The sequence below is a fragment of the Triticum aestivum genome, chromosome 3B (assembly GCF_018294505.1).
Source record: "Triticum aestivum cultivar Chinese Spring chromosome 3B, IWGSC CS RefSeq v2.1, whole genome shotgun sequence".
Taxonomy (NCBI): domain Eukaryota; kingdom Viridiplantae; phylum Streptophyta; class Magnoliopsida; order Poales; family Poaceae; genus Triticum; species Triticum aestivum.
In genome coordinates this window covers 70358738-70372170 of record NC_057801.1, presented here as the reverse complement: position 1 = coordinate 70372170, position 13433 = coordinate 70358738, and the positions used below count along the sequence as shown (strand labels likewise).

Below are 13433 nucleotides of genomic sequence, written 5' to 3'. Positions count from 1 at the left end.
GCAGCTACGTGGCGCTCTTCGGGCACGTAGTCTTCATCGTAGCGGTGCCAACAATCTTTCACCTCATGCCCTGATTTTTTGCAGAGCTGGCACGCGGCCTGGTGTTGGAGTAGGAGGCGCCGGATGAGCGTGGGCCAGAGTTGTTGGCGCGCCCACGCCCGCTGTTGTTGCCGTTGCCGCGTCCGCGTCCCTGGTGACCGTGGTGACCGCGGCCTCGGCCTCCAGTGCCGCGACCACGTGTGAGGGAATTGACTGATGACTGACGGAGATTGTTACCTTGTAGCAGATTCATACGAGCTTCAAAGCTTAGCAACTGGTTGTAGAGCTCCTGTACAGTCACCGGCTCGATACGTGCAGCCAGGGCTGAGATCACCGGGTTATACTCGATGTCCAGCCCTTTGAGCACATAGGAAGTTAGCTCTCCTTCAGAGAGGGGATCACCAGTGCAGGCAATCTCATCGGCGAAGGCCTTGATCTTCGCCAGATACTCTGGCATGCCCATGTTCCCTTTGTGTAGATTGGCAAGGGCGATGCGGGTGTTGACGATCTGCGCTTGCGTCTGGGCAGCGAAGGAGGCGTGGATGGCACTCCACACCTCGGCCGACGTCTGAAGAGTAGCTACATGCGCAAGAATCTCACGTGACAGAGACCCCATAAGGTACCCTTGTACCTGTTGCTGCTGGGCGTACCAGATCGACCGGGCATAGTTGAAGACTTGCTCCTCTTTCCCCTCTTTGGTGATGGTGATGGTAGGAGGGGGCGTCGGGCTTGCGGCATCCAGGAAGTGTTCATCTGTGCTCCCTTTATTTGGGTAGCACGATGGCCTTCCAGAGAAGGAAGTTCGTCCTTGTAAGCTTCTCAGATGGAGGAGACCCGAGAGGGGAGGCGCTGCTGAAGGTGGAGGAAGATGCATAGGTGGATGGTGCGGTTTGGGTGGACAGGGAACTCATGGTGTAACCGATCAGGGCGCTACTGGTGGCGACGATGGTGGAAGCAGCGGTGCTGGCGTTGGTGCCTGGCATGATCTCTCTCTCGATACCTCTCTCTGGGTAGGTTCAGGTTTCTCTCTCGATCAACTAGATCGATCTTTTCGGGAAAGCTAGACGTATGAGAGGAAGGGCTCTGATACCATGTAAGATTTGTTAGGAAGCGTTAAACCCTTTGCTCGGGCCGCATGTATATTTATAGAAGGATTGCCATGGCTTACAAGGTTTCGAATATCGCTAGGATTCTTCCAGAGTACATCGAGAGAGATATGACTTGAGGAGAAAGACTCGAACAGAAGAAGAGATAGAATCAGAAAACAGTTTAAACAGCTATCTCTACGAACTCTATTCTAACATGTTTCTGATTTTTGTGAGATTTTTAATCCAATTTATTTATTTTTGTCTAGCTACTCTATCAAGTACTTTTAGTCTATAATATATGATAACAACATTTACTGTTGTTCCTGCCGAGTGATTAGGGAGTGGATTTAGGGCACACAAGTATGGGGGCACGGAGTCCCTTGCACGTGTTTTTTCCTTGGGCTTTCGATTTTAAAATTTTCGTATCTTTTATATAAAGAATTCAAATTAAGTCCTATTTTTATATTCTTGTTTCTTGTGATGATGGCTTTCAAATAAGATCCATTTTGCATACATTTTGACAAATTTTGAAACAAAATATTAAGTTTCAACTCTTGAAACATACTACGAGCATCACGATTTTTGTGCCTGCGAACAACAAAGAAATATTTTTAAATTTTATGTATGAAACTTGGTAAAAATGAGGAAGAAAATCACAAGTTTTAGATGAAAAAATGTAAATTTTAACGACTAAAACTTAAAAATTATTGTGCCCTCATGCGGAATCCAACTACTTCATGAATCGCAAGGCTATCGAGCAGCCGGGCAGGGCTTGGCAGGTGTGTGCCCCTGCACCTGTGTGGCTGCGTGCCCCTGTGAATTTCTGGAGTGATTATAAAAGCACTCGTTCATAGTTCGATCAGTCCGTAGTACTACCTCCGTCCCGGTGTATAAGTCATTCGCGTAGTTCTAGGTCGATAATTTAACTATCTAAATATGTATTATATGTGACAAAAAATATATATTTAGAAACTACATCCGTGTGGAAATCTAGTGGTATACTTTTCATGACATATAACACATATTTAATTTCTCAAATCGATGACCTAGAACTACGCGAATGACTTATACACCTGGACGGAGGGAGTATTAATGTTTACAAAATGGGGCATCTTATTCTCATATATCAATAATCACAAAACTCTATTAAATGGCCATACTCTGATCACTAATCACAAAAAACGCTACCAAATGGTCATCTGACCTTGGCGCACTCTGCACACGGGAGGCGGCCTTTAGAACGGCACTTTGAGCAAGGGACCAAATCTGCTGCCTTTGTTTCAGCTCCAAGCGACTCATAGATATCCTCCAGCATGCCGAATGTGAAGGTTCCACCTTTCCTAACAGAGCCCACTCCTTTGCATTGCGAGCATGCCACCATCCGAAGATCACCACAACGCTTGCACATGTTTAAAGACCTGCAATGCAGTACCAATTGTTTTTAGTGAAGTAAGGGTACTACTTGGGTTTCATACTTTCATTACACTTTGAATTTTCTGATAAGAAATTGTTGGCAAGTTTATTTATGAGGTAAATACACCCGTGGTGCTTCAACTTGCCATGGATGTTCAGTTTAGTGCCTAAACTTGAAAAATACGTCGAACTGGTTCTAAAATTTGACACGAGCGTGCAAATACGGTGCTAATCACACCCGTAGACATAAAGTGCGTCGACGTGGCAGTGTATATCACTGATGTGGCACAGAGATGGCATGGGGCTCACTTATAACTACCCAACAGAATTACTTGAATATCTCTATGACTAGTGGGCCCGCTTGTCAGTACCTTAGACAAAAATAATATGAAAAATTCGTTTCACAGGAATCGAACCAGTAGCCAGACGCTTGCGCGCTGCCCATGCTAGCCACCACACCGAAGAAGCTTTAACATCCGGATGGCCCCTAAATCTTCATGTACATAAGCCAGAACTCATGTGTCTATAAATGGGCTGTAGCCAGTGGACCATTTTGCACACGTTATTTTTTTAAAAATATGTAAAATGTGCGTGAATAATAATCATAATGATAAAAGTAAGATTCAATATTCATGTGCAAATATCCATGTGCACACAAAGTAATTAAGTATATAGATGTATACCGTATGTAATAAAATAACTTACTAAAAACTATTCGGGCAATGTTTAGAAATATTAACTTATTATTTAGAAAATAATATTTTCAGAAAATAATTATTATTTAGAAAAAATATTTTATATGTTACTATTTACAAACATTTTAAAGCACTCATGGGTTATATTTAAAATAGTATTTTCCTAATAACATGTTAATATTTCTAAAAATTACAGGCAGATTTTAAGTAAGTTGTTTTAATACATACCTCTCTATATTTATTTGGTGTGCACAAGATATTAGTGTAGCATGAAGTAATTATTAATAACACATGAATATTCAAATCTAGCGTTTATTATTATGATTATTGTTAACATACATTTTACATTAAAAAAATAACCTGTGGAAAATGGGCCACAAACTGCAACCCATTTATGTATACAAGAGTTTTTGGTTCAATTACATTGATTATGAGAGTCTGATGTTGTTGACAAAAAAACATGTTTGGTGGAATTGTGAGCGCATATATCTCCCAAGCGTCAGGTCGCATATTCGATGCCCGACCAGTACATTTTTATGTTGATTTTCTTACTAATTACTGACAGGCAGGCCCACTAGTCATAGAGTCATATATAGTACTCAAGTAATTCTGTTTCGTACCTACAAGTGGGCCCCATGCCATGTCAGTGCCACGTCGACGCACTTTACGTCTACGAATGTGATTAGCACCGTATTTGCACGTTCGTGTCAAGTTATAGAACCAGTTCAACGTATTTTTCAAGTTCAGGCACTAAAGTGAACATCGATGACAAGTTCAAGCACCATCAGTGTATTTACCTCTTTATTTATGTAAGTTTAATCCGTGGATCCAGGCACTTGAGTTTTCACTTTACTTAAGTTTAAAGCACATCATAAATGTTGTGTTGTCAAAGCAAAATAATACTAATTTTGAAGCACAGCATACAAGAAGAGAGAAGGACAGATACAGTAGTCTGTCGGCGCCGAAAGGGATTCAGCTATCTGAGATCTGAAGGAAATACAGTGCCATCTGATTTCAGTTATTTCCCATAAACTCTTGCTATCTACTCCTACCAGATATTCTGAGCTACAGTACATTGTTGGAACTGCTTGGAAGAACAGATTAAGTAATGATGTATAGTAATTCATTCTTGTGATTTCGGTGACACGAACGACACAATGCGTAGTAATTCGACTTTTTTCTCAGTCGCAATGCTGTTTATGTTCTATCTGCAGGACGTAATTAAAGATGGCACTGAAGCGGGCAAACAAGCAGGCAAGCAAGAAGCGGGCAAGGAGGAGCAGGGACCTTCTCTGCGAAGCGGCGACGAAGCCGTCGACCCTCTGCGCGGCGATGCTGGCGCCGAGCAGAAAGGCGCCCACCGCGAAGCCGGCGATCTCGCTCTCCGTCAGCCCCTCCATGCTCGCTGGCTCGCGCTTCCAACGAATCCGCAGAAACAACTGCATGGTTCGGGGAACAAGGGGAAATTTGGATTAGAACGGAACAAACGGCCAGAGCAGAACACATCATCGTTAATAATCCAAGCAAAGCTATGATCAGTTCGTCACCTAGAGCTGGAAGAACGGGGAATGGATCGGTGCCACCTGCCACGGTCACCGAGGAGGGCAGCAGCGACCAGGAGAGGAAGAGGCTCTTTGCAGGTGATGCGCTTGGGCGGGAGGATGTTTGGCGGAGAGGCCGTCCGTCGCCAAGCGAGGAAGGAAGAGGATAAGGGAGCTGCCGGCGTAGATTCTTGGAACCTGGGTGCACATGCACCCGATTTAGCGAAAACAAATAAATTAAAATAGTAAAAAAGTCAAATATATTTGAACTATTTTGAAAAAAAAAATGCCGGTGTATTACTCAAATGTAAAGTTTCATGACAAAATGACTTCTGTTATTGGCAAAAAGATAAGTACAAAATACAAATATTCATTTCTGAGCCCAGACTCATCTGCACTTTGTCAAGAAAAAATTCCCAAAAAATTCAAAAAAAATTGTGTGGTCGATAATTTGGTGCTTTAGGTGCACTCAAATTTGAGATCATTTAGAGATATGAGTAGCTCTCAACAAAAAACAAAAATTGGGTCAGAACAATACATCAACAGTAAACTTTTTTACAGACCTCAAATTTGTCTTTTTTACCAAGACCTACTCACTTGTCCAAATAATTTGAAATTTGGAGCGCAAATTTGGAGTGCACCTCACGCACCAAATTATCTACCATGCAAAAAAATAAAACTTTTTGAATTTTTCTAGTATTTATTTTGAATTTATTTTTTTGCATCACGGGTGCAGATGAGCTTGGGCACCGAATTGCTACTCTCCTACAAAATGTGTGGATACAAATAGATAAACCTACGTGCTTTTTTTCAAAATGGAGTCAAAAGTTTTGCCTCATTGATTAATTAAGAGAATTTGCCCGGTTAAAAACGAAAAACCGGGCGAATACCAATACAAATGGAGCACAGACGAACTACTCACATGACATGAAACTCCACAACTGCACATGCGGCCGGCCACACTCTCCAAATACACAACATCTGCAAACCCTAAGGCACCTTCCAACCCACGACGATAACCCAATCAAGCAGCCTGGAACGTCTTGCCTTTGTCCACCTTCTTTTGTTTGCCCCTAATGACGTCCCTGTCAAGAGGCAAGCAATCGACTTACCCAAAGCAGGTCTAGCAACATCCATGCTGGCTAGCAAGTCACAAAGTTCCTTCGGCAAGAGAGCATTAGTATTTGGAGTAGGAGCCAACACATGTGGCTCAATGGTAATGCCACTCACAGGCATCACTTGTTCGATGGTCACAAATGAGGGAATGGCGGCAACATCTAAAACTATGCGCTCCATGATGCAGAGAGGTAGGTTGTTTGACGCCTGACAAGGCTCCGCGGGAGGGGGGGAGGCGTGAGGACACCTGGTCCACCTTCGAAGCCTGGAAGAGTCCAAGTTGAGATGTTCATCGACAAAGGCGAAACAGGTTCCCCACACAACATCTGCAACTCATGCATGATTTGCAGCAACAGAGTCACAACCTCGATGGAGGCCTCACCTTCTAAGTTCGGTAACACATGGGGCGTCGAACTAGTCCCAACACGAGGCGAGAAGCCAGAATCACGAGGGGAGAAGCAGCCATAGGGATCCACATCTTTGTCGCCCTCCAAGTCAACAACCAGCTTAGGCAGAGGAGGCGACATAGGAGGGAGCGGCACCTCAACCGTCGCAAGAGATAGCCTACCCAGAGCAACCTCTGCATGCTTCCTGCCCGCACCAGCCATTCGTGCATCGAATCAACCACATCACTAGAGGTTGAATCGCTTTCACATATGTAAGGAAGCCATGCCTTGTAGCTCAAAGCGTAGTAGCTCAGCTTGCGCAACAAAGACAGACTGAAGCACCACCTCGGCCAAGGCTGCAGAACCAGCAAAAGAAGATACAACCGATGTCCAAGATTCACGTCGAATCGCCTTGAAGGGAAGCGTTGTTGGGGAACGTAGTAATTTCAAAAAAAATCCTACGATAACGCAAGATCTATCTAGGAGATGCATAGAAAAAGTGAAAGCATTTAGTTAACGCGGTTGATGTAGTCGAACGTCTTCACGATCCAACCGATCCAAGCAACGAACGTACGGCACCTCCGTGTTTAGCACACGTTCAGCCCGATGACGTCCCTCGAGCTCTTGATCCAGTTGAGGATGAGGGAGAGTTCCGTCAGCACGATGGCGTGGCGATAGTGTTGATGATGTTACCGGTGCAGGGCTTTGCTTAAGCACTATGACGATATGACCGAGGTGTGTAACTGTGGAGGGGGGCACCGCACATGGCTAAGAGAACTTGATGTGCTTTGGGGTGCCCCCTGTCCCGTATATAAAGGAGGAGAGGGGGAGGCCGGCCGGCCCTTGCAGGGCGCGCCAGGAGAAGGGAGTCCTACTAGGACTCCAAGTCCTAGTAGGATTCCACCTGGAGGAAGAGGGGAAGGAAGGGAGAGGGAGAGGGAGACAGAAAGGGGGGTGCACCCCCTTCCCTTGTCCTATTCGGAATCCCCATGGGGGGGCACCTCCCCTATGTGGGATGTCTTCACTCTCCCCTATGGCACATGTTGGCCCATTGCTTTCCCGGGGGGTTCCGATAACCCCTCCGGCACTCTAGTTTTTACCCGAAACCACTCAGAACTCTTCCGGTGTCCGAATAACATAGTCCAATATATCAATCTTTATGTCTCGACCATTTCGAGACTCCTTGTCACATTCGTGATCTCATCCGGGACTCCGAACAAACTTCGGTCATCAAAAACACATAACTCATAATACAAATCGTCATCGAACGTTAAGCGTGCGGACCCTAGGGGTTTGAGAACTATGTAGACATGATCGAGACATATCTCCAATAAATAACCAATAGTGGAACCTGGATGCTCATATTGGCTCCTACATATTCTACGAAGATCTTTATCGGACAAACCGCACAACAACATACGTTGTTCCCTTTGTAATCGGTATGTTACTTGCCCGAGATTCGATCGTGGTATCATCATACCTAGTTCAATCTCATTACCGGTAAGTCTCTTTACTCGTTCCGTAATGCTTCATCCCGCAACTAACTCATTAGTCACATTGCTTGCAAGGCTTATAGTGATGAGCATTACCGAGAGGGCCCAGAGATACCTCTCCGAAACACGGAGTGACAAATCCTAATCTCGATCTATGCCAACCCAACAAACACCTTCAGAGACACCTGCAGAGCATCTTTATAATCACCCAGTTATGTTATAACGTTTAATAACACACAAGGTGTTCCTTCGGTATTCGGGAGTTGCATAATCTCATAGTCTGAGGAACGTGTATAAGTCATGAAAAAAGCAGTAGCAATGAAACTATAACGATCATAATGCTAAGCTAACGGATGGGTCTTGTCCATCACATCATTCTCCTAATGATGTGATCCCGTTCATCAAATGACAACACATGTCTATGGTTAGGAAACATAACCATCCTTGATTAACGAGCTAGTCAAGTAGAGGCATACTAGGGACACTATGTTTTCTCTATGTATTCACACATGTGCTAAGTTTCCGGTTAATACAATTCTAGCATGAATAATAAACATTTATAATGATATAAGGAAATAAATAATAACTTTTTTATTGCCTCTAGGGCATATTTCCTTTAGTCTCCCACTTGCACTAGAGTCAATAATCTAGATTACAAAGTAATGATTCTAACACCCATGGAATCTTGTGTTGATCATGTTTTGCTCGTGGAAGAGGCTTAGTCAACGGGTCTGTAACATTCAGATCCGTATGTATTTTGCAAATCTCTATGTCTCTCTCCGCGACTTGATGCCATATTGAATTGAAGCATCTCTTGATGTGTTTGGTTCTCTTGTGAAATCTGGATTCCTTTGCCAAGGCAATTGCACGAATATTGTCACAAAAGATTTTCATTGGACCCCATGCACTAGGTATGACACCTAGATTGGATATGAACTCCTTCATTTGCTACTTCCGAAGCAACTATGTACTCCGTTTTACACGTAGATCCCGCCACGATGCTTTGCTTGGAACTGTACCAACTGACAGCTCCACCATTCAATAAAAATATGTATCCGGATTGCGACTTAGAGTCATCCGGATCAGTGTCAAAGCTTGCATCCACGTAACCATTTATGACGAGCTCTTTATCACCCTCATAAACGAGAAACATATCCTTAGTCCTTTTTAGGTATTTCAGGATGTTCTTGACCGCTGTCCAGTGCTCCGCTCCTGGATTACTTTGGTACCTCCCGGCTATACTTATAGCAAGGCACACATCAGGTCTGGTACATAGCATTCCATACATGATAGAACCTATGGCTGAAGCATAGGGAATGACTTTCATTTTCTCTCTTTGAATCTGACTCAACTTCACACCTTGTAACACAGGCAAGAACCCTTTCTTTGACTGATCCATTTTGAACTTCTTCAAAACTTTATCATGGTATGTGCTTTGTGAAAGTCCAATTAAGCGTCTTGATATATCTCTATAGATCTTGATGCCCAATATGTAAGCAGCTTCACCGAGGTCTTTCATTGAAAAACTCTTATTCAAGTATCCCTTTATGCTATCCAGAAATTCTATATCATTTCCAATCAACAATATGTCATCCACATATAATATTAGAAATGCTACAGAGCTCCCACTCACTTTCTTGTAAATACAGGCTTCTCCAAAAGTCTGTATAACCATATGCTTTGATCACACTATCAAAGCGTTTATTCCAACTCCGAGAGGCTTGCACCGGTCCATAAATGGATTGCTGGAGCTTGCACACTTTGTTAACACCTTTTGACGAGGACATGTATTAGGGGTAGGGTAACAGGCCTGACCTAAAGACCCTACCCATGGACACCGTACACTTTGTACTCGGCCCCTGGGCCAGATCACCGCACAGATTGTTGGAAATATGCCCTAAAGGCAATAATAAAAGGATTATTATTATATTTCCTTGTTCATGATAATTGTCTTTTATTCATGCTATAATTGTATTATCCGGAAATCGTAATACACGTGTGAATACATAGACCACAATACGTCCCTAGAAAGCCTCTAGTTGACTAGCTCGTTGGTCAACGGATAGTCATGGTTTCCTGACTATGGACATTAGATGTCGTTGACAACGGGATCACATCATTAGGAGAATGATGTGATGGACAAGACCCAATCCTAAGCATAGCACAAGATCGTGTAGTTCGTTTTGCTAGAGATTTTCCAATGTCAAGTATCTTTTCCTTAGACCATGAGATCGTGTAACTCCCGGATACCGTAGGAGTGCTTTGGGTGTACCAAATGTCACAACGTAACTGGGTGACTATAAAGGTGCACTACAGGTATCTCCGAAAGTGTCTGTTGGGTTGACACGGATCGAGACTGGGATTTGTCACTCCGTATGACGGAGAGGTATCTCTGGGCCCACTCGGTAATGCATCATCATAATGAGCTCAAAGTAACCAAGTGTTTGGTCACGGGATCATGCATTACGGTACGAGTAAAAGTGACTTGCCGGTAACGAGACTGAACGAGGTATTGGGATACCGACGATCGAGTCTCGGACAAGTAATGTACCGTTTGACAAAGGGAATTGTATGCGGGGTTGATTGAATCCTCGACATCGTGGTTCATCCGATGAGATCATCGAGGAGCATGTGGGAGCCAACATGGGTATCCAGATCCCGCTGTTGGTTATTGACTGGAGAGCCGTCTCGGTCATGTCTGCATGTCTCCCGAACCCGTAGGGTCTACACACTTAAGGTTCGGTGACGCTAGGGTTATTAGGAAGACTTGTATGTGATTACCGAATGTTGTTCGGAGTCCCGGATGAGATCTCGGACGTCACGAGGAGTTCCGGAATGGTCCGGAGGGAAAGATTTATATATGGGAAGTTGTCATACGGTCACCGGAAAGTTTCGGGGGCATATCGGTATTGTACCGGGGCCACCGGAGGGGTTCCGAGGGTCCACCGGGAGGGGCCACCCCTCTCGGAGGGCCTCATGGGCCATAGCGGGCAGGGAACCAGCCCCTGGAGGGCTGGGCGCCCCCCCCCCCCTTGGGCCCATGCGCCTAGGGTTGGGGGGGAAACCCTAGTGGGGGCGCCCCCCTTGCTTGGGGGGCAAGCCCCCTCCCTTGGCCCCCCCCCTCTAGATCTCATCTAGAGGGGGCCGGCCCCCTTCCCCCTTCCCCTATAAATAGAGGGGCGAGGGGAGGGCAGCACAGAACATCCAAGGCACAGCCCCTCCCCTCCCCAACACCTCTCCTCCTCCGTTAAGTGCTTGGCGAAGCCCTGTCAGAGTACTGCCTCTCCACCATCACCACGCCGTCGTGCTGCTGCTGGAGCCTTCTTCCTCAACCTCTCCTTCTCCCTTGCTGGATCAAGAAGGAGGAGACATCATCCGCTCCGTACGTGTGTTGAATGCGGAGGTGCTGTCCATTCGGCACTTGGTCATCGGTGATTTGGATCACGGCGAGTACGACTCCATCATCCCCGTTCTCTTGAACGCTTCCGCTCGCGATCTACAAAGGTATGTAGATGCACTCCTATGACTCGTTGCTTAGATGAACTCATAGATGGATCTTGGTGAAACCATAGGAAATTTTTTATTTTCTGCAACGTTCCCCAATAGTGGTATCAGAGCTAGGTCTATGTGTAGTTCTCTATTGCACGAGTAGAACACAATTTTGTTGTGGGCGTAGATCTTGTCAACTTGCTTGCCGCTACTAGTCTTATTTTGCTTCAGCAGTATTGTGGGATGAAGCGGCCCGGACCGACCTTACACGTACGCTTACGTGAGACAGGTTCCACCGACTGACATGCACTAGTTGCATAAGGTGGCTAGCGGGTGTCTGTCTCTCCCACTTTAGTTGGAGCGGATTCGATGAAAAGGGTCCTTATGAATGGTAAATAGAAGTTGATAATATCACGTTGTGGTTATTCGTAGGTAAGAAAACGTTCTTGCTAGAACCCAATTGCAGCCACGTAAAAGATGCAACAATAATTAGAGGACGTCTAACTTGTTTTTGCAGCAATTGTCATGTGATGTGATATGGCCAGAAGTTGTGATGAATGATGAATGACATATTGTGATGTATGAGATCATGTTCTTGTAATAGGAATCACGACTTGCATGTCGATGAGTATGACAACCGGCAGGAGCCATAGGAGTTGTCTTTATTCTTGTATGACCTGTGTGTCATTGAAGAACGCCATGTAAATTACTTTACTTTATTGCTAAACGCGTTAGTCATAGAAGTAGAAGTAGTCGTTGGCGTGACAACTTCATGAAGACACAATGATGGAGATCATGATGATGGAGATCATGGTGTCATGCCGGTGACAAAGATGATCATGGAGCCCCGAAGATGGAGATCAAAGGAGCTATATGATATTGGCCATATCATGTCACTATTATATAATTGCATGTGATGTTTATTATGTTTATGCATCTTGTTTACTTAGAACGACGGTAGTAAATAAGATGATCCCTTATAATAATTTCAATAAAGTGTTCCCCCTAACTGTGCGCCGTTGCTAAAGTTCGTCGTTTCGAAGCACCACGTGATGATTGGGTGTGATAGATCCTTACGTTCACATACAACGGGTATAAGACAGTTTTACACATGCAAAACACTTAGGGTTAACTTGACGAGCCTAGCATGTACAGACATGGCCTCGGAACACAGAGACCGAAAGGTCGAACATGAGTCGTATGGAAGATACGATCAACATGGAGATGTTCACCGATGATGACTAGTCCGTCTCACGTGATGATCGGACACGGCCTAGTCGACTCGGATCGTGTAACACTTAGATGACTAGAGGGATGTCAATCTGAGTGAGAGTTCATTAAATAATTTGATTAGATGAACTTAATTATCATGAACTTAGTCTAAAGTCTTCGCAAAATATGTCTTGTAGATCAAATGGCCAACGCTCATGTCAACATGAACTTCAACGCGTTCCTAGAGAAAACCAAGCTGAAAGATGATGGCAGCAACTATTCGGACTGGGTCTGGAACCTGAGGATCATCCTCATAGCAGCCAAGAAAGATTATGTCTTAGAAGCACCGCTAGGTGAAGCACCAATCCCAGAAAACCAAGACGTTATGAACACTTGGCAGTCACGTGCTGATGATTACTCCCTCGTTCAGTGCGGCATGCTTTACAGCTTAGAACCGGGGCTCCAAAAGCGTTTTGAGCAACACGGAGCATATGAGATGTTCGAGGAGCTGAAAATGGTTTTTCAAGCTCATGCCCGGGTCGAGAGATATGAAGTCTCCGACAAGTTCTATAGTTGTAAGATGGAGGAAAACAGTTCTGTCAGTGAGCACATACTCAAAATGACTGGGTTGCACAACCGCCTGTCCCAGCTGGAGATCAACCTCCCGGATGAGGCGGTCATTGACAGAATCCTTCAGTCGCTCCGACCGAGCTACAAGAGCTTTGTGTTGAACTATAATATGCAGGGGATGGTGAAGACCATTCCTGAAGTATTTTCAATGCTGAAGTCAGCAGAGGTTGAAATCAAGAAAGAACATCAAGTGTTGATGGTCAATAAGACCACTAAGTTCAAGAAGGGCAAGGGTAAGAAGAACTTCAAGAAGGACGGCAAAGATGTTGCCGCGCCCGGTAAGCCAGTTGCCGGGAAGAAGTCAAAGAATGGACCCAAGCCTAAGACTGAG

General features: G+C 44.8%; 1 protein-coding gene across 1 annotated transcript; it reads right to left on the bottom strand.

Annotated features, from left to right (window-relative positions):
• Positions 1–2222: 2222 nt before the first annotated feature.
• Positions 2223–4963, bottom strand: LOC123064822 (uncharacterized). The gene is made up of 3 exons (XM_044488226.1): positions 4783–4963; positions 4523–4674; positions 2223–2545 (listed from the first exon to the last, which is right to left on the bottom strand). The coding sequence occupies exons 2-3, from the start codon at positions 4633–4635 to the stop codon at positions 2323–2325; spliced, it is 336 nt and encodes a 111-aa protein (XP_044344161.1). The 5' UTR covers positions 4636–4674; positions 4783–4963; the 3' UTR covers positions 2223–2322.
• Positions 4964–13433: the final 8470 nt, after the last annotated feature.

Excerpts from the sequence above, each read along its gene's own strand:
- LOC123064822 (XM_044488226.1), bottom strand. The coding sequence starts at position 4,635 with ATGGAGGGGCTGACGGAGAGCGAGATCGCCGGCTTCGCGGTGGGCGCC. Across the intron at positions 2,546-4,522 it reads GTCGCCGCTTCGCAGAGAAG|GTCTTTAAACATGTGCAAGC; the intron begins GTCCCTGCTCCT and ends ACTGCATTGCAG.